Below are 21,075 nucleotides of genomic sequence, written 5' to 3'. Positions count from 1 at the left end.
TGGCACTGTGATGCAGGCGGAAAGAGCTTAGGGTGCCTGCTATGCTGACTCTTCTTTCTGCATGCTTCTGGCAGTATCCATTCCTGGCCCCTATGCTGGTGCAGCCACATGGCTGCTGGGTTTACAGCCATGTACTGTCAATGGGGCACTGTGCTGGCATCTCCTCAGATACAATGGTGAATATGATGGTAAGGATTCTGTCTTATTGTTTTTGCAGTGTTATTTCATAATTTTGTAATCCCATTTTATTGCATTATTGATTGCATGCATTACACTGTTCCAACTGCATCGTATTTTAAATTGTGCAATCCACTTGGAGTCTCAGTGAGAAAAATGGACTATAAATGAAGTAGTAACTAAATACACTAATGAATCCCTGGATTATGCCAGCATGTGGCTTAGTTGCATAATAAAATCTTTTCAGGCTAGCTTTAGGATTATGCCTGAAAAGTCAAAAGTTAAGTCAGCTCTTTGACTTGGGTTTGGAAATAAACGGGAAGCTAATGTATTCTCAATATCAGAGTGATGCCTTCCATTCGGCAGCCCTCCATTCTCCCAAAGCTGCATTTTGAACTGGCTGAATTTTGCAAAGATTCGTGCACCCCACCCCCACCCCAGAGGAGTACAGAGCAGTAACCTATTCTGTAAGAAAATGTCAACCAATGGTGTCCTGAATACATCCTCTTTAATAGGTCGGCATCTTTGAGCAGCTTGCTCTGGTGTCATTCTAGAATGGCAACTGTGCTGGTTTGTTCCAGCAAAATTAAACAGAAGGTCGTAAACAGGGCTTTTTTTCTGGGAAAAGAGGTGGTGGAACTCAGTGGGTTGCCCTCAGAGAAAATGGTCACATGGCTGGTGGTCCTGCCCCCTGATCTCCAGGCAGAGGAGAGTTGACATTGCCCTCCACTGGAGGGCAATCTAAACTCCCCTCTGTCTGGAGATCAGGGGGTGGGGCCACCAGCCATGTGACCATTTTCAAGAGGTTCTGGAACTCCGTTCCCCCTGAAAAAAAGCCCTGGTCGTAAATGACTGGATGTCCTGGAATAAATGTTAGTCTTTCAGGTGCAACTGGACTTTTGCTCTGGTAGAGTCTCCTTAACTTAGCAGTTTATCAAAACTATTTCTGAAAGTGATTTGAGAATTTTCCTATCTCTGAGAAAGTCAAAAAATACAGAGAAACAATTTAATGGCTTTAAAATATTGTCTTGAGTACCCAGAAACGTTAAAAGGGATTAGACAGATGCATGGAGGATAGATCTCTCAGTGCATACGAGCGCTGGTGACTTAAGAGACCCTCCACTTTCATGGTCAGTAAGCGCCTGAACACCAGCGCCAGGAGACAACATCCGGGGAAGGCCTCGGCCCCTAAGCGCTGTTATTGGCCCTCCATAGCAACTGGTGAGGCAGGGTGTTGGACGAAATGGCCCACTGGCCTGATCCTCTTATGTTTCTTAAACACAGGAAAGTGTCACTTGAAACCCACCTATACTCTTTTATGCCCGGGCACGCGTGTGCAATTGTTGCCTGCAGCACAGCCAGCCTTCCAAATGAGCCAACTGTCGCGTCGCTTAAAAAAATAGGTGGGGCAAGCCATTGCGGTAGGTGGGGCCGCACGCCCAGAGCCTCGCCCTGGAGGCAGCCCGGAGGTGCCCGCACGTAGGGAGGGCCGTCTCCGCGCTGCCCTCGTTCCTCCCTCCCGCAGGGGCTGCTGCTCTCCCTCGGGTCTTCTCTCTCTCTCCGCCGGGAAGACACGGAGCTCCGCCCAGGGCCAGGTGAACGTCTCCCCCTGCTGACCCGCAAGCGCAGCCACACGCGCGCCTGCCCTCCTTCCCTCGGCCGCCAGGTGTGCGTGCAGCGCCGCTGAAAGTGAAAGCGCGACGGGCAGGCAGGAGGCAGGCAGAGCCGCGGGGGGGGGGGGGGGAGGAGGAGGAAAGAGCCCAGGACCCGCTGCAGCCGAGCGCGACCCGGGCGCTGGGAGCCGAGCGGCGGCGCTTATGGCGGTGGAGAGCATCGCCCGCTTTTTCCGGAGCAGCCTGCGGCGGAGATCGGCCCGGAGAGGTGAGCTAAAGGGCACCGGCCAAGCTTCCCCCACTGACAGTCTGGCGCCCCCGCGTCCCCCGCCCGGTCCTTGCGGTCTGCTCTCCCGCGTCCCTTCTGCCCTCGTCTCCAGTCAGCCCCTCGGCTGGGTCGGGTCTGCGGATCGCTCCCGCTCCTCCAGGGGAAAGGACCCCCCCCCCCGCCCTCGGATCGGGCCCGTGCCGGGGGCAAGTGTGAAATCCTGGGCAAGTTCCAGGAAGTTCCTGCGAAGCGAGGCACGCCCCGAGCTCGGACCAGCCAGTCCCATTCCGGTCCGGCTGCCGGACAGTCGCCTTCTCCCTCCCCCGCGTCCTCCCCCGGGAATCCAGCAGACTTCGGACACTGGAAAGTCCCGCGCCCTCTCGCCCCTTCCCTTGTGGAAATGACAGTGGTCACTTCGGGAACGACCGCGGAAACTGTGCCATGAGAATGGATTAAAATCGCCCAGAACGTTTGTTTTTTAAAAAGAAAAAAAGATTGAAAGTTGAAGATCATTGGGGGCAGATTCCTCGCCGTGCATAGGCGAGATCAGTTAGCCAGGGTTAGCTATCCCTCGTTCCCCCGACATACTCACAGGGCAGTACAGTTCTTGCGCTCCTTCCAACGCATGCTTCTGGAGGCTGGATTCTGGGTTAATGTTACCCCTTGTCAGTATCCAAACAGGTGATGTTTGTTGTGGATTAATGCAGAGCACAAGTGATTATGTGTTTATGTTCTGTTACAATATACAATGGATTTTAAAAGATGGCTTTTCCTCCCTTTCAATGCATGCTGCTGGATGCAGTCTGGATTTCTATTCAGGTTGGTGCTGCTTACCCTCTGGAGTGAAGGAATGGAAGAAGCTGATCAGGATTTTAAGATTTATCCCCCTTAAAATGGTTATAACACTTTAGTTTTTTATTACTGCACATAACAGTTACTTTTATGCAGATTCAAAATGCATGTCCCCCCCCCCACACACACGAATGGGAACAAAATAAACTAATACTGCTTTTAAGTCAATGGGGTAATTATTCTGGGTAGATTAATCCGGAGTAAACTGGTCTCTGGAAAGAAATGCTAGGTGTCCTGTAAACTGCTTTTAGGCCCTGGAGGGAGGGGGAGGTTATAAGTATTTTAAAAGGTATTTGAATGCAGAATAAGGAGGAAACCGAGGCCATCACTCCATAGAGAGGTCTTTGTTTATTTATGAGTGTGAGTGTGAAAGAGAGTGAGTGTGGTCTGGTGCACACCTTGGACTTTAGACGTTTGGAATCCATGGTACATTTTGATGAATGGGAATGAATCAGCTAGCATGGGGTTCCCGAAGGACAAGTAACAGACCGGGTTCTTTGCATATTCACCAGGCTGATAAAGCCTCGGTATGATGTAAGCCCAGGAGTATTCTCCTCCCCACCACTTAGTCCCCAAGTGAACTAGGTCCGCTGCTCAAATTGGGGTGCCATCCTTGTGAGTACGTCACCAGAGTGAATGTTTATAGCATTCAGAATGATGCATAGTAATGAAATAAAATTTGGGGGATTTCTTCATTGGACAACATTGGACATCACTGTCATGTATTCCCTGGAGAAATTCTATCGGTAGGTCCCCATAGTAAAAAACTGAAGAACATATTCTATAGGTTTGGGTGAGTGCCTCAGTAATGTAGCTTACAGCTGAGTACGAGCACATGATGCATCTTTGTCTGTATACAGAATGTATAGAGAGAGTCAAAATCTGGAGCCCAAACTAGCCCTTTACTTGGCAAGAAAACAAATAGGACAACGCAAAATGACTGGAGGAAGATGTAATTGGATACTCTGTTTAGATACTCTGTAATTGAATACTCTATTCTTCTGCTTAGAGGCACTGGCTTTTTCTCCTTTTTGTCTCCCAGGAAGGCAAAGGACAATGAGAATAGTTGCTCTCTACAGGCTCATACAGTTGTTACAAAGAAGACGTGCATCCTGAACTAAGAGTACAATGAGGCCTCTTCATGCATTATATTTTAGGCATGTTCCTAAGATATTTTGTGTACAACTAAAAATATAAAGTGTGAATGTGACAAACTTGCACTGTGCAGGTACACTCATTGGGAAGTTTGGCAGCAGGTCTGGCCTGAAAACAGAGGGCTTAATGTCCCCTTTACATTCTACACTTCTGCAGTTTAGGAAAAGGTTCCCCAAATCTCGTTCCATCTCACTTACTAACTTGCTTCAAGATTTGAAGCAATGCATACGAAGTCTGTTTTCTTAGGGCATCTATCTAAGATATTGTCAGCTTGGAAACAAACTCAGTGAACTCTGCTGGAAATTAGTCTGCTAATGCACTAGTTCAGTTCCCCAGCTGTTCCTTCTACACCCACAAACTGATATCGAGGCCTCTCCCATGATCCAGAATAAGCATTCAAGCTCTAAAGCTCTCATTATTTGCAAAGTCACCTGCCTAAGGCAAACAAGGAAGGGGTTTCCCTTGCATACACTGTGCCTGGAAAACTCCACCTTTTCCCCCTTGGGTTGCTGACTAACTTTCAGAGCAAGATGTTTCTATTTCTTTTCTGCCTTGTGCTATCCTTGGCAGGAATTAGAAGGGCCTCTTTGCAAGGTAAAAAGGATCTGTTTCTACATGCATATTGGTTCTTCTCACTTTGGCCCATAGGCACAGATTTTCTCCTTCTTTCTGTTCCGGGGACAGCGTAGGCAAGGCTAGAGCATTGGATGCAGCCGTAGTAAAAGCATTTTGTGAGTCAGGAATCAGCACACCACACGTAAGCCGGTAACAATGTTTGATGGAACAGCAGAAACCTAAAAACTTCCATTTGCATCAAGCCTTTGAAGGCTCTGTGGAAAAGCTCAAGGAATCTATATGAAAAACAAGTTGTGCTTTGCAGGAATGTGTTACAGGGTTGTCAGTCTCCAGGTGGTGGCTGGAGATCTCCTGGAATTACAACTGATCTCCAGGCCACAGAGATCAGTTCACCTGGAGAAAATGACTGCTTTAGAGAGTGGATTCCCTCCCCAAACCCTGCCTTCTCCAGGTTTCACCCCCCAAATCTCCAGGAATTTCCCAGCTTGAAACTGGCAACCCTAATGTGTTATGCTTTAGTTTGAATTTCAGTATGTAAAGGAGACAGCATTAGAAGTCATTGGTGAGGTACAAAAATGGAAATATCAGTGAAGATAATGATATGGCAGGTAATTTGTTGTAGTCTGATTTTTACTGTCTTCCTTTTGAAGTGTAAGTGAAGGAAGTGTGTGCATTTGTATTCCAGGAATCAGTTTGTTGTGCTGTGAAATAGATCCACTTAGGCCTTGCCAAAGTTTGGGTTTACCAAAGTTGGCTATCCATGGTACTATGGAGGAAGAGGAATTGAGTCAGTGCAGAACAGTTTATGATTAACTTTCAACTATTTAACTACTCTTAAATCTTGGATGGTTTACAAGTGAGATAATTTGGGGATTACATTTATTTCCAGCAATTTGGTACGGGCATAGGATTGTTAACACTAAGTTAGGAAGGTTGTTGTGGATTTTCCAGGCTATATAGCTGTGGTCTTGGCATTGTAGTTCCTGACGTTTCGCCAGCAGCTGTGGCTGGCATCTTCAGAGGTATAGCACCAAAAGACAGAGATCTCTCAGTGTCACAAAGTTAGGAAATTTCTGGAGATTTGGTAGTGGAGCTTAGGAAAGGCAGTGTTTGGGGAGGGACCTCAGTAGGATATAAGGCCATATGTCAAAGGGTCCATTTTATTCAGGAGAACTGATCTCTCTAGTTTGGAGATCAACCGTAATTTTAGGTCTCCAGGCACCATATGGATGTTGGCAACCCTGCTTAATGAACATCACTGAACATTATATGTTACATTCAGTTAAATTCACAATAACTGCTTAGTAAAGATGTGGTTCAAACAGCTCTTAAAAGAAGTGAGAAAACCTTTAAGAATGTAATACTAATTTTAAGGAAACATTTACTGCACAGCTTCTAAGCAGCCTGCATCAGGGTCAAGTCCATGTAAACTACTGACCAAACAAGCTCTGCAGAACAAACTTCTCCCTCAAAAGTGCAAACAATTTGTCTGACAGAAAAATAATTCTATTTTAAAAACTACTTGAAGAAACTACATTTTAAAGAACTGGCTAAACTCTTCTTCGTCTTTGTCTTCTTCTGTTCCAAAAGGAAAGTTATCAAAGGTAGCTGACTTCCATTTTGAAATGTTGAAAACGACCATTTTAGTTCATGGAAGCTATTTTCTGAAAGTTGGGATGAATATAGATCATGATTATCTAAAGAAAAACACAAGTATCAAAAGAAATGGGAGAAAAATCAGATGTTCTGCATGTTTACCTTAGCTAATTGAGAAACAACGGCCACTCCGGTATGCAGAGGGAAAGAGGAACCAGGTGCAAGGTGAAATTTTTTTTTATTAAGGTTCCATAGATCCTTACATATTTTGCTTAAAAGTTTCATCACCTTTACCTTATTCATTCCATTATTCAAAGTGACAACTGAAATCCTTCCTAGGAGATCCCCTGACTAATCTTTTAAGCAAAACACGTAGGGATCTACAGAACCTCAATAAAAAAAATTTCACCTTGCACCTGGTTATTCTTTTCCTATCTTAGCTACTCACCTTCAGGGCATATACAACAGAACCTGTTTGCTCCAGTAAATGTTTAACTTTGAACACAAATTTATTTTCATGGGACAACAGTGTCATTGTAACAACTTGATACCAGCTAGTAGTGGCCTCAGGGGTTAATCATAGAAAGTATGTATCTCTAGCAGGGGTTTCCTGCAACTCTGGTTATTCTGTGGAAATACGGGTCTCGAGGCTGGAAAAGAATCCTGTCTGCACTCTCCTTCTGTTCTGCTGCAGGCTGTTTTTGACGTCTTCCTTGAACTTACTGCTGTTGAGAGTCTTCCTTTAGGCAAATGGAGAAAACTACAGCTGTAGCCCAAATCTAGGTCTGCAGAATTGTTACCAGAACTGTTGTAACAAATGCCACGCTGTTACTGTTTGCTCTGTTTCCTTTCTGGGTGCGTTGAAGTTAATTTACTTCCTGGGTGTTGTTAATCCTTCATTCCTGCACCCAACCTGTCTGACGCAACTGTGGTTATACTTTTCTGTTGCGCTGAAGATTGGACTCAGTGAACCCTGACAGCTTTGCTGCTGTGATACCACCTCTCATTCCAGCAAGCAAACTTCTGCACAGCAAGTGGTAAAGCTTCAAAAGCTACTGTCAAAATTTTAATCACAAATATGTATGTTGCCTATTATTTGATACATGCATCTTGTGTTAATTCTGTGCATATTGAATTATAATTTTTGCAGAAAGGAATCTCTCTTTTTATGGAAGATGGAGAGGCACTTGGAGATATTTTCCTATACTCTTGTCTATTTTCCTCTCTCACACACAAACCCAACAGAGGCAAAATGCTTTTACTTTTCTCCCCTATGAGGATATGAAGTGGCTTTCAACATTCTCCCCTTCTCTGTTTTATCCTCACAACAACCATATGAAGTAGGTTAAGCTGAGAGTATGTGACTGGTCCAGCAAGCTTCCATGACAGAGCGAGGATTCGAATCTGGGCCTCTCAGATTTTAGACCAGCATTCTAACCATAGTGCTACACTGGTTCTCCAAAAAGATCCAAATGAGAACTTTCTCTACTAAGAGAGTCCAAAGCAAATCAGGGCAAATTAGTTTAGAAAAAAATGACAACTGAGAGATTTCTCTGATTGCTCCCCTACGCACCGGTGGGAATAAGGATACACCTGCCTTTTCTCTGAACATCCATACAGAGCTTAATGGGCAGATGTTCAGAGTTGATTTTGTAACAAAATTAAGGAATTGACCATGTGATGTATATACCTGTATGCCCAATTCAGTCATTTAGCCCCCAAGCAGATATTTGGAGGAGTGCCAGGTGGTACACATGCCTTCACATGCATAAGGGCGTGATCCAGTCTAGCCCAAAGGGTTTATAACATTATGCATAGTGTAGAGAAAGCAGGTAGAATTGTTTCCTCCCCCTGATACACAAGGCCACAATGAAATTGATCAGCAGCCGATTCAAAACAGGTAAAACATTGAGTTTCCTTACAGCATCCATAACTTACATATTTTGCTGTCACCTCAGATGGCTTTTAAAAGGTATTATACAAACTGATGGTGGGTAAAACTACTGATGGCTATTAGCCATAGTATCTAAATGAAACCACCCAGCATGCCCCTAAATACCATTTGCTGGGTGGCAATAATGGAGAGGACCAGTCTTCTTCTGCATTGCTTGTGGACTTCCTTGAGGCATCTGTTTGGCCACTGTGGGATGCAGGATATTGGAAGAGATGGTGTCAGTCCACAGAACTCTTGTGTCATCCATCTATGACATTTTCATCCTGTCTTTACTCCAAGGAACTCAGGGCAGTATTCATAGTTCTCTTTCCTACAATCCTGTGATGTGAGCTTCTTGGCTGAGCAGGGATTTGAACCTGAAATTCTAGTCTGACACCCTTGCCATTCTACCACACTTAACTCTTAAACCCATGCCATTTGGGTAATGTGCTACTATACCAAATGTTAATTAAAAGGCATCTAGAACTGCCTTGAACTCTCCTTATACAAAGTACTCTGATATTATCCATGTAACATTTGACAAAGTTGGTGCAAGTGGGAACAGTCTGAAATATCCCAGAGACTCAATACTAATTGAAAATTAAAAGGGTTTTTTATTATAGGACAGCCAGTGTAGAGTGTCAGACCAGGATCTAGAAGACTCAGATTCAAATCTCCAGTCTGCCGTGGAAGTTTGCTGCGTGACCTTGGGGCAGTCATAAGTAGCTTAACCTACTTTTCAGGATTGTTGTGAGGATAAAATGAAGGAGAGAAGAAGGATGGAAGCCACTTTGGGCCCCTAACCCTAACCCAAATATTAAATACATTAATAAATTATAGAGGAACTTAGAATTTCCTGTAGCCCACTAAAGTTTTATACTGTCATAAATGTTACCATGCCACTACTTTTTTTTTTCTTTTTGCTGTAACAGACCAATATGGCTACATATCTATAAGTCTTACAAAAGGGCTGTCAGGGAGGGAACCAGTCACGAAATGACTGCCGTAAGGGCATCCAATCACAAAATGCAAGAGGTTCCATAAAATGCTAGATGGTTCCAAGCCCAGTCTTCTATGATGGAAGCAGCTGTATCCAAAAGGATGCTCCCTGCAGATAACAACAACAGCATTCGATTTATATATCGCCCTTCAGGACAACTTAATGCCCACTCAGAGCAGTTTACAAAGTATGCCATTATTATCCCCACAACAAAACACCCTGTGAGGTGGGTGGGGCTGAGAGAGCTCCAGAGAGCTGAAACTAGCCCAAGGTCACCCAGCTGACTTCAAGTGGAGGAGTGGGGAATCAAACCCTGCTCTCCAGATTAGAGTCCTGCACTCTTAACCACTACACCAAATGATGATACATCTGGGCTGTTCTGAAATACCTCTTTCTTCCAGTAAAGTGGAGAAAAGATAGGGTTAGCTTTGCTTTGGAGAGAAGATGCTTTGCGGAAGAAGCAATTGGACACCAAAAAATATAATGACACATGCTACCGTGTTGGGGGTTGCCGGTGTAGGCTTTTAAGCTTATGCTTTGGGTGGATCATGCTCAATATAAGTAATAGTACTGTTAAGACTGTAAGCAGCAGAGCAGAGATAGGAACATTTTGCAGTCCAATCTCCAGATTTCACTGGATTCTGATACCCAGTTCTGTTTGTATACAAGCTCAGCATTTCAGATGGTTGCTGTCAATAACTTTCTCATTGCTCTGACTTTGCTAAATGGTACTGACAATGTCCTAGAATGTGGTCATCTTATTCTTTGCCCTGCAGGCATCTCTAGCAAGGTGCAAGATTTTCTTCCCTCTTCTTTTCTTGCAGCACACCCTTCAGTTGGAAAGGTGTGAGATAATGGATGCTTTGAGTAGTATAAAATATAGCTCCTTAATTAGAATAGATTGCCTCCTGGCTATTCCTATCCTCAACAGTATGTTTCTAAACAACTGATTCCCAGCATGTGTTCCAGAGGATACCAGCATGTGTCCTAAGAGAACTACAAATATGAGCCTAAACTACCTATCTACACAGAGGTAGCCTCCTGTATCTCTGCCTGAATAAGTGCCCTGGACTGTGTTTGTTCCAATGAACTTCCTTACATGCTCTCTGAGGATATTTCCAATTGTTCTTCTGCCTTGGTCACTGTTCTTGGTTTGCCTCCTTCCAATCCAGAGATATTCTTGGATCAGTGACTCATATTTAAAAAGAGAGAGAGAGAGAGAGAGAGAGAGAGAGAGATTTTTTTACATCCTAAAAGTATACATTTGGGGGGAGAAACATGAAATGTTCTTCCAGGTTTAATTCCAGAAAAGTATCTTTCAGTTATCTAAGTGTCCTAAGCAAATAAAAAGTGTAATGAATACAGACAAGCTTTGTGGTGGGAATAATAATAATTATTATTATAATGATGCCCAGTATTTATCTACCTACTTAGAATTTATCTAGCAACTTTTTCTGCTTTGAAAAGGCAGATTACATCACATTATTTCATAAATCCTTACAATTTCCTTTAAGGTAAGAAAATACTAGTATCCCCATATGTTTATTCTGAGAGTTGCTCACAAATTGGGTTTACGGCTGAATTGAGATTTAAATGAGGGAGTTCAAGCTCACATTTTTAACACTGTGATAGATTTCTTGGAGGTGTGTTCCAAAGGATGTCAAGTACCCAGCAAGACAGTCGTTATGTCATCTGGCCTGAGTGAGTAGATGTAAGCAGGTCATCGTCTAGATTCAGAACTTTCACAGCCTCCCCATTTTATTTGGAACTGAATTTAGATGCTACTTAATGGGACAAATATGTTGTTTGAATGCGTCCTCATGCAGTGAAATTGATCTTCAGAGTCAACCCTTGTCTTTATCGGTTTCATCTAGTATAGTAAATATCAACCTTAAATGCAGGAGGGTGCATTCAGACGACATATTCCCACTATGAAATTCACATAATCACCTCGTGGTGGTTTCACCACATGAAAACAGAACATATTAATTAGGTGTCAGATAAACCTTAAGAACCATAGGTAAGGGCTCCCAATTTAGCTGATGCTAGAGTCAAAACACAAGTCATGTAGCACTCAACACCCCTTGCATTCTATAAGAATCCAACCATATGGATTAGCCAGAATTGGGGCTGTATGGGAAAGAAGGGCAATTGGCCCAGGGCCCACTGCCATTAGGTGCCCACCACCAGGCAATAGTAATGCCCATTCTAACAGCAACACCTCTGCCTATTCTGGTTGCCCAGTGCTTCTCCTGCCCTTACATGGATGGGAGTGCACAGATAGGATCCACTGTCAGCTGCGTGCTGGCCAATAGGAGTCTGGGATGAGATGCACTTTAAAAGGTTTTCAGCCATCTCTTTGTTTCCTTCCCAGGCAGACCTGTAGCTGCCTAGTTGTTGGAGAGACAGGTAGTTGAGAACTCAGGCCAAGGTAAGCATCCGCAGTATCAACACTGAGGCCTGGACAAGGACATTCCAGGGCCGAATCACACATTAGCAGCTGTCGGGGCACTTCAAAGACAGGCACTAGGGATGGAGATTGCCTCATCAAAATCCCTGCTGTAAGCCTGCCTTAAGGGCACAGGTACACAGGGAAACTGTGTACCTTCCACTAAGGATGCTCAAACATGTCATTAGGCCAATTGAGGCCACCCCCTCTCATCAAGCCCTTTCCCCCAGGCAGAAAGGATAGGGCTTCTATTTTTCTATCTCTAACTGTAAACTGCTTAATTTAAGTCTTCTAGAACAGTGGCTTGTTAGTGGTCTTTGAGTGGAAAGCCCAGGTTCAGATTCTTGATCAGCTTTTGGACTTACTTTCTAGTCTGCAGTGTTATAAATATGTACTCCCCTAGGTAAAGGTAAAGGCAGTCCCCTGTGCAAGCACCAAGTCATTACTGACCCATGGGGGGACGTCGCATCACAATGTTTTCTTGGCAGACTTTTTTTTATGGGGTGGTTTGCCATTGCCTTCCTCAGTCATCTACACTTTACCCCCAGGAAACTGGGTACTCATTTTACCAACCTCAGAAGGAAGGAAGGCTGAGTCAACCTTGAGCCGGCTACCTGAACCCAGCTTCCTCCGGGATCGAACTCAGGTCGTGAGCAGAGCTTGGGCTGCAGTACTGCAGCTTACCACTCTGCACCATGGGGCTCTTCATACTCCCCTAGGTACTGGCATATATTGTATTGTAAAATGATCCCAGTGTATAACTAAATAGCAACTGCTAATATTGCATCAGAATGTCTTTAGGAACTGTATTTGCACAATTTTCTGGAGAACAAAAGCTAGACACTTGCTATGGTAATCGATTGAGTAATAAGTCTTCTATGGTATAATAATTTTATGTAATATTGAAATGAATCTGTAGCTGAAAGACGGGGGAGGGGGCGTATTTTGTTTAAAGTGAAGATTTTTGTAACAATGGGAGATAGTCCCCCTGGGTTTTGCAGAAACCTAAATGGTATTGACTATCTGCCCAGGGCTATTGGATATACTGATTCCTATTATCAGCTCAAATATATCCTGGAAAGTTTTACTGCAGCAAAGTAGTCTGCGAAGTTCCCTCACTAGGCATCTTCCGAATATGATGTTATGACATTTCCTCGTCCTTAAACAGCAAAAATGGCACCAGAGGCATTTTTAAAATTCAAAAATAACTAGTTTATTTGAGAAGGGAAAGGTCAGGTGAAATCAGGGACTGAAAATTTATGAGGTTCTGTCTGTCTGTCTGTCTGTGGTAAATCAGAACATGCACAGACTTCAGTTCTTAAACTCTTCACAGATACTTAAAGGCTTAGGTTTTCAGGCTTTTGTTACCTTGTTTTCCCCCAAACACTCTAGTATACTTTCTTTTAGTATTCTCTTTTGGAGTTAGGAATGTTGGTATCCATTTTCTAGTACCCAATCCCCTTCTCTTCAAACACCAGTGCTTTCCTTCAGTTGTTAACTGAATCTGAAGATCTCCATAGGCAGTTTCCAGCCACACCTGACCAGGGATCTCTTCACTCTCCTCAGTTATCTCCCTGTTTGACTGGGCAGGGAAAATCTCATCTCCTTAGAAGATCTATTCCCTTTTTGGGGCCCGTTCGGGAGTCTACACTTACTTCCTAATCCTCTTTGCCAGCTTTCCCCAGTTCTCCTGTTGGTGTTAAAACTGCTCTTTGTTAGGGCTCCATTTCCCAACTCTTCACACTTGATTCCTCTCTCTGCTAGGACTGAAAAAAGACCCTCCTCTTTACAGCCCATGTTACCCAATCAAATGCCTTGGAGTAGTCATTCTCTGATTCTGTGAGGGATTAAGCCTTAATAGTTGTGCTGCTGTATGTGCGGAACTTCGGGATTGTTTCTGCTGCTATTGATTGCCGCCATCTGAATGTATATTTTATATGCGAATATATTATATTATATTTTTTAACAATCTGTTTATGGTTTTAAATGTATAAATTAATGTTAATGTGTTTTAAAATGCTGTAATCTGCCCTGAGCCCTTCGTGGAGAGGGTGGAATAGAAATCCAAAGAAAATAATTAAATAAATACATAATAAATGCAATCTGTCACAGATGTGTTTATGAATATTGTGACTCAAATATTATTTTAAAGACAAGAATAAGAAGGCTGACATTGTGAGAACATTACGTTGGATTTTACAAGCCCAAAGTGGCACGTTGTCCACAGGGCTGCCCCAGCTTTTTGAGGATCACAAAAGCAGTGTGATCCTAGTGGGAAATGCTATCGCTTGGTTAGTGTCCGGAACTAGGTAGTGCATGCATGTAACATCCAACCTGCAGTCACTCCACTGGACTCAAATCCTGCTGTTCTTCTGGCTTCGCACCCACCTAATGTAAGAAAGCAGGGGCACTCAAAGCAGAGCATCTGGTGATGACTGCAGTGGTCAGGTAGGAGCAAGATCAACAACTGCCTGTACAGATTTAGGGTTGCTAGGACCCCCAGGGGCCAAACTGGGAGGGCAGGGACCTGGGAGGCAGCAGGGTATCCCCCCCCACATGTTCGCACATTCTCTGTTGAGCCAGAAAATGACATCATTTTCCAGCATGACAGGGGAACTGTGGGTCTTGTTAAAGATAAATACATTAACAATTGCTTCTAAGTGGCCAATATTTAATTAATTTGGCTTCAGTACGACCTCCTGCTCCCCTGTCGTGCAGCATGATAGGGGAGTATGGGAGCACGCACGTTTTCCCTCATGTCTTTCTCCCTTGCTGGCCAGGTGAATAGGGTGGGGGGTGACAGGGTGGGGGTGGAAAGCCTAGAACAGGTGAATTCTCTGCGTGCGTGCGTGCGTTTGTTTGTTTGTAGCCTGCTTTTCTCACTGAGACTCAAGGCAGATTACACAGTGCAAGATTAGTAGAGTCAATATCAAGGACATTTCCATAAACAATGCCATAGGGTAAATAAATACAATTTTACAAAGATATAACATTAGCAAGAATCTAATACAGAGTTGAAGAAATGCTGAAACAGAGTATAAGCAATTCTAGGACTGACATTAGACAACATATAACTACTCAGTAGGACCATACTTGAAGCACAAGTAGCACATACTTAAGCAGGGGTCATTTTGTGGAAAAAGAGCTGGAGGAACTCATTAGCATAATAACTCATTAGCATATGCCATGCCTCTTGACATCACCAGAAGTGTGTCATTGGCATAACTGGTTTGCATATGCCACACCCCCTGACATCACCTAATCTGGCTGTTTTGGACCCAATCCTGGCCATTCAGGGCCGAAAGTGGGCCCAAAATGGCAAAAAGGGGCTGAAAATGGTCAGGATCAGGCCGCTGCTGAGCAGGAGAGTGATCCACCACCCGTCAGAAGCCCAATCCAGGCCATTTCGGCCCCAATCTAGGCTGAAACAGACCCAAATGGCTGAGAGTCAGGTGGGCGGGGCCACCTGACATGTGACCTCTTTGGGGAACTGCTGGAACTGCGTTCCTGCACGTTCCTCCTTGAAATGAGCCCTGTATGTAAGGCAATAGATACTATTGAAGGCAACATGGTAGAGAAGTATATAGTCCCTAACTCATTAGCAAAGCATCTGAGATCTCCCTACAATAGAACCCTCCTATCTAAGTAAAAAGCCTTTTTGAATAATTCGGTTTTGCATTGTTTATGGAAAGCCAAGAGGGTGGGGGCTCTCCTGACCTCCCCAGGCAGGCCGTTCCACAGGGTAGGGACCACCACAGAGAATGCTCATGTGTAGGCTGCTGCTGATTTCATCCATGTGCAGAGTGGCATCTACAGGAGACCCTGTTCAAATGAGCGAAGCTGCCATGGAGGATCATGGGGAAGGAGGTGGTCCCATAGGTATGCCAGACCTGGGCCATGAAGAGCTTTGTATGTGATAACCAATACCTTGAACTGAGCACAATAACTAATGGGTAGCCAATGGAGTGACTGCAGGATGGGAATGTTTATGCTCCTGCTTGCCCCTAATAACAGTCAAGCTGCAGCGTTTTGCACCAACTGGAGTCTCCTAGTTAACTTAGATGGGAGACCTATGTATATGGCATTACAATAGTCAAGTCTTGATGTTACCATAGCATGGATCCAGGTGGCCAGGTTAACCATGTCGAGGTAAGAAGTCATCTTCCAGGCTAGAGAGAGGTTGCAGAAAGTATTTTTTGCAGCTTGTTTTTCTAGTAGTAGCACTGGATCCAGTATAACACCTAGGCTCTTAACCAAGACTCTAAGGGTCTGACGAACTCCTTCGAAAGTGGGGAGTACAATGTCCTTCAAGATCTCTGCCTTCCTGATAAACATCAATTCTGTCCTGTATGGGTTCAGTTTATGGCCTTCCTGAGGAGGTCACGAAGGCTCTCACACTTGTGGCTTTCTGCAATCTTTGTAAAATGGAACTATTCAGGAGTAGGGATCCCTTTCCCCTGGTGGGGGTGGGGGATCCCCTGCTTCCGGCCTCCACCCCCCCACCCCACCCCACACCTCTCACATGGCTGTGGGGGGAGGGCAGAAGGTGCAGGGAATGGACCTGGGAGGCAAAAAACCTGCAGGGCAAGCATGCAGCGAGCATGCTTTCAGTGGGGTGTGACGTCACTTCCTCAAGTGATGTCATCGTGCAAGCAGCAGGCCTGCTCCCTCATGTTATGCCTGAAAAAGGCTATCTCCTCCAGTGCCGCCCCCCCCCCAATAAGACACTGAAGGCCAGGAGTAAGAAGAGGGTTAGATTTATTTCATTGTTGCAACAGTGGGAGGGAAACCAGGCCTTAGAGGCCCCCCAAATTGTTACCCTCTGATTCCTCCCTTGAGCAGCAGAGTTTTTATAGCATTTTTGACATCATAACAGTGTACTTAATTACAATATGATTGGTTTATAGTATATGTTGCAGTTAGAAATTTCAGTACGCATGTCGCCTTTTTAGTGCAAAGTCAGCTCATATCACATTTGTGCATGTGTGACACTACAGAATAAGCCATTGTCTTGAGTTTGTTACCTTTGAAGAATTCCTTTCTGACCGAGGGTATCTGGCAAACAAACAATGCTATTATACTGTTATCTTCTGAGACAAAGCTCTGAATTCTTGCTTTTAATACTCAATGTAACTAAACACAGTTTTTCAAAGTTACTAAGCAGTTGTGAACTGCTTATTGCAAACACATAAGAAATCACTACTTGTATTATGTCCATCAGCATACAATTAATTATTAATTATTATAGCTGAGCTTGGCTGTGGTATCATGCTCTTCACATGGGCCAATTTTGCCCCCAATGGACTGAATTAGCCCTGCACAAAGCACAGGAGCATGCCCACCTCTGGCACGATGATGTCACTTCCAGAAGTAGATCCAGAGGAGTTAGCCATGTTAGACTGTAGTTGCAAAATAGTAGAGTCCAATAACACCTTTAAGACTAACCAACTTTATTGTAGCATAAGCTTTCGAGAACCACAGCTCTCTTCATCACATGCATGGAGCATGCACAGCTCTCTTCATCACATGCATGGAGCATGCATGTGACGAAGAGAGCTGTGGTTCTCGAAAGCTTATGCTACAATAAAGTTGGTTAGTCTTAAAGGTGCTACTGGACTCTATTATTTTGTAACTTCCTGAAGTGACACCATCACGTTGGTGCCTGGAGTGGCGCAGAAAAGAAGCCTCCCAGTAAATACTGCCTTCCCTCCCACTAGGAAGGTATAAGAACCTGGTAACTCTATTCAGATGGTCATTTTTATAAAGGAATAGGGTTGTGTTGTAACAATGATCCAGGAAAATGTTTCAATACAGAATGAACTGTGCACTGTTCTATTAATATGTACTATCTGTTGCTGTATGTTTTTTCTGTTGCTCTCACTGCATTATATTTCTACTTACATAATACCATTTCTTGCATTGTTTAACATGTCATGTTTAATACATACACCTTGTTTTAGATTCTGCAGTCCTAGTCCCATTACATGGTCATATCTCTCCTCATCCCATTGGTGTACTGACTTACATTATGTAATCCATCTTGAGTCTCAGTGAGAAAGGTGGGCTATAAACAGCATAAATAATTTTTTTAAAGGACCTAACACACTTCATCAAATATACTTCTGTGGATCATTGTGATTTCAGAAGTGGGGTCCTTTGTGCCCCTCAGATGCTGCAGTCAGGCCTAATTTGGTTTGTGTGACTGTGATTTTTGCATTACAGATGAACCCCAGGATGTCTCTTCTACAGAAAGCAAAATTGACGCTGGTAGGAGGCCAGGAGACCGATCCAGCTTCCCTTACTCCACAGGACAGCTGTTTTTTGAGTATTTAGTTGTGGTCTCGCTTAAAAAGAATTCTGGGGGAAATTATGAGCCTAAGATTACTTACCAGTTTCCCAAGGTAAGAAACCCTCACATAACTCTGTGTAGTGATTGGTGTCTATTACACTGACTTACTTCAAAGCAGGGAGTCACATGACTGAATCTTTGAGCACTTCCACTCCTTCAATGATCTGGATGAAGGAGTGGAAGGGCTGCTCATTAAATTTGCTGATGATACCAAATTGGGAGCGGTAGCAAACACCCAAGAAGATAGAATTAAAATTCAACAAGACCTGAATACTCTGGAGAAGTGGGCAGCTGTGAATAGGATGCAATTCAACAAAGACAAGTGCACAGTATTACATCTGGGCCACAAAAATGGGAAGCACAAATACTGGATGGGGGATACACTTCTGGGCAGTAGTATATGTGAAAGGGATCTTGGGGTAAGAGTGGACTGTAAACTGAATATGAGCAATCAGTGTGATGCAGTGGCAAAAAAGGCTAATTCAATCCTGGGTTGTATCAAAGGGGCCATAGCATCAAAATCGCAGGAGGTCATAGCCCCTCTCTATACTGCCTTGATCAAGCAACACCTGGAGTATTGTGTGCAGTTCTGGAGGCCTCACTTCAAAAAGGATGTGGACAAAATCGAGAGGGTGCAGAGGAGAGCAACGAGAATGATCAGGGGTCTGGAGACTGAGCCCTACAAGGAAAGGCTGAGGGCCTTGGGAATGTTTAGTTTGGAGAAGAGGAGGTTGAGGGGGGACATGATTGCTCTCTTTAAATATTTGAAAGGCTGTCATTTGGAGGAGGGCAAAGAGCTGTTCCAGTTGGCAGCAGAGGGTAGGACGCAAAGCAATGGGCTAAAACTACATGCACAAAGGTACCGGCTGGATATTAGGAAAAACTTTTTCACGGTCAGAGTAGTTCAAAAGTGAAATCAGCTGCCTAGGGAGGTGGTGAGCTCCCCCTCACTGGCAGTTTTCAAGAAGAGGCTGGATGAATACTTGTCAGAGATGCTTTAGGCTGATCCTGCACTGGGCAGGGGGTTGGACTAGATGGTCTGTATGGCCCCTTCCAACTCTATGATTCTATGATTCTATGACTTTTGCCACAGTCTGGTAGGCCCAACTACCTCCAGAAAACGAAAGGCCCTCCAGCACTTTCAAACTCTGAAAAGTATGCTTGCTCTGAGCCTACAATTCTTAAATTCTCTTTTTCTGCCTTTCCTTGTTCCACAGAGTTTCCCTTGAATTATGATGTAATCTGTGAAACTTCAGTGGAATTGATTCATATTCAGCGAGGCAGAAAATCCTGCTTACAAAAGCCAATATCCGCTGCATCTTTCTCTTTGAAGCTTCCCTTGTTGTTTTGTTTTGTGATGCATCTTCTCTGTATCTATTAAAGCTGTGTTAGAGAAAAGGTTCCCTCAATAGTGAGGAAAGCAGGAGCCGTAGTTTTGATAGGGCAAGGGAGGAATGTCAGGCCCAGACTGCAACATGAGAAATAAGACTTGTTGGTAAGCCTGCCATGATGATATTTTAATTGATGTTTATAGTAATACTGCTTTTACTACTACTGAAATTGTGTTTCCATAGGCTAATTAGTAGTGATGCTTGGAAAGACAGAAGGCATCAGGAAAAGAGGAAAACCCAAAATGAGATGGGGCTAGTCTCCATAATGGAAGCCATGGCCTCTAGTTTGCATGATGTGAGCAAGGCTATTAATGATACGATGTTTGGGAGATTGTTAATTCATAGGGTTGCCATAAGTCGGAAGCAACTTGATGGTACATAATACACACACAATAGCAGTGCATAGCTTTCAAAAGCAAAGAATCTCCGTTGGTATTTTCTTTATTGGATTACTATGTTGTAGGATATTCAGTTACCCACAGTGGCAATTGATCTCCATTGAGCTTTGGGTGCACCAAAGGGTTCTTTTCCAGTCATTTGTAAAGCAAAATCAGTGGCCGGTTGTAGCTCAGTGGTGGAGTGCCAGCTTTGTATGCAAAGAAAGTAGACCAATGGTCCGAGTCATTCTAAGACTGTTGTATGTGTTTATGCTGGCACTGGGCCTCCATTGCTGGTTTGTGTCCCAGCACTACACCAATTTTTAAGATTTCTTTTCATTTTTACTTCATTTTATCCCACTTTTCTCCACAATGGGGACCCAAAGTGGCTCTCTTTTCCATTTTATCCTCACAACAACCCTGTGAGGTTGGTTAGGCTGAGTGTGTGTGACTGACCCAAGCAAGCTTCCATGGCAGAGTGGGGATTTGAACCTGGTTCTCCCAGATCCTAGTCCAACACTTTAGCTGCTACCCCATGCTGGCCCTCCATGACACCCATGCTCTCTGCATATGTACTTCTTTCTGATCCAGCACCTCCAGACCCTGCCCACTTACATGATTGGGGGTGGGAATACCTTCATATTAGGAGTCAGGGGGGAAACTACTAGCTGAATCTTTTTCTCCCTGTCCTGCTAATTTTCTCTGCATGTAGGTTTTTTTAAAAATAGGGAGGAGCATTCAGTTAGGTGAACCCTCACATTCAGTTTGATATAGTACCATCCAGACAGAGGTTTACCACCTCAGTGAGAGCTGGCCTATAGATTTGCAAACGTAGCCAAACCAGAACTGAAAGACAGAGGCAGTGAAAAAGGGTACTTAGTATTTGGGAGTGTGTGCCAAGGGGAGGTAGTACCAGGCTTGTAGGCCAGCCGTCTGTGGGTTAAAACCATATCTGCTGGCTGAGGCATCTTAACTGAAGATTTTCTAATTTACCTCTTTTTGAAATTGTCCTATTTCTTGTTCTTCCACAATGCTACAGCACTGAGACTCAGTGGTTCATTAAGTCTAGAGGATGTTCCTGATCTATGAGCAAAATGCAGGGAATGTTGGATTGGATCCAGCATTAAATTGCCTCTAATAGAACTGTAGAGGGAGGTGGATTAGGGAGGAGTTGCACCAGTTTTCCCCTTTCACTGCAAACCACTGGCTCACACTTTCTGCTATTCTTGGGGGTCCCCTGCTCCCAGAAGCAGGATTTCAGCTTGCAGCAGGATGGGGGAGGCAAGACAATTTATTTTATTTATGTCATTTATATTCCGCCTTTCTCACTGAGACTCAA

At 44.1% G+C, this 21,075-nt stretch overlaps 1 protein-coding gene across 2 annotated transcripts in view; it reads left to right on the top strand.

Moving 5' to 3' along the window:
• Window positions 1-1,923: 1,923 nt before the first annotated feature.
• Window positions 1,924-21,075, top strand: part of DENND2D (DENN domain containing 2D) — a 50,939-nt gene continuing 31,787 nt past the window's right edge. Inside the window, exons 1-2 of one of the 2 annotated variants that reach the window (XM_054980891.1) lie at window positions 1,924-2,058; window positions 17,842-18,020. In XM_054980891.1, the coding sequence (XP_054836866.1) occupies window positions 1,995-2,058; window positions 17,842-18,020 (243 nt within the window). In that variant the 5' untranslated portion in view covers window positions 1,924-1,994. Of the gene's footprint in view, window positions 2,059-17,841; window positions 18,021-19,562; window positions 19,655-21,075 lie in introns of those variants that run through there. The other variant, XM_054980892.1, reaches the window with a different exon arrangement.

This window comes from Eublepharis macularius, chromosome 5, assembly GCF_028583425.1.
Source record: "Eublepharis macularius isolate TG4126 chromosome 5, MPM_Emac_v1.0, whole genome shotgun sequence".
NCBI lineage: Eukaryota > Metazoa > Chordata > Lepidosauria > Squamata > Eublepharidae > Eublepharis > Eublepharis macularius.
The sequence above is the reverse complement of the archived record's forward strand: the minus strand, read 5'-3'. Positions and strand labels throughout refer to the sequence as shown.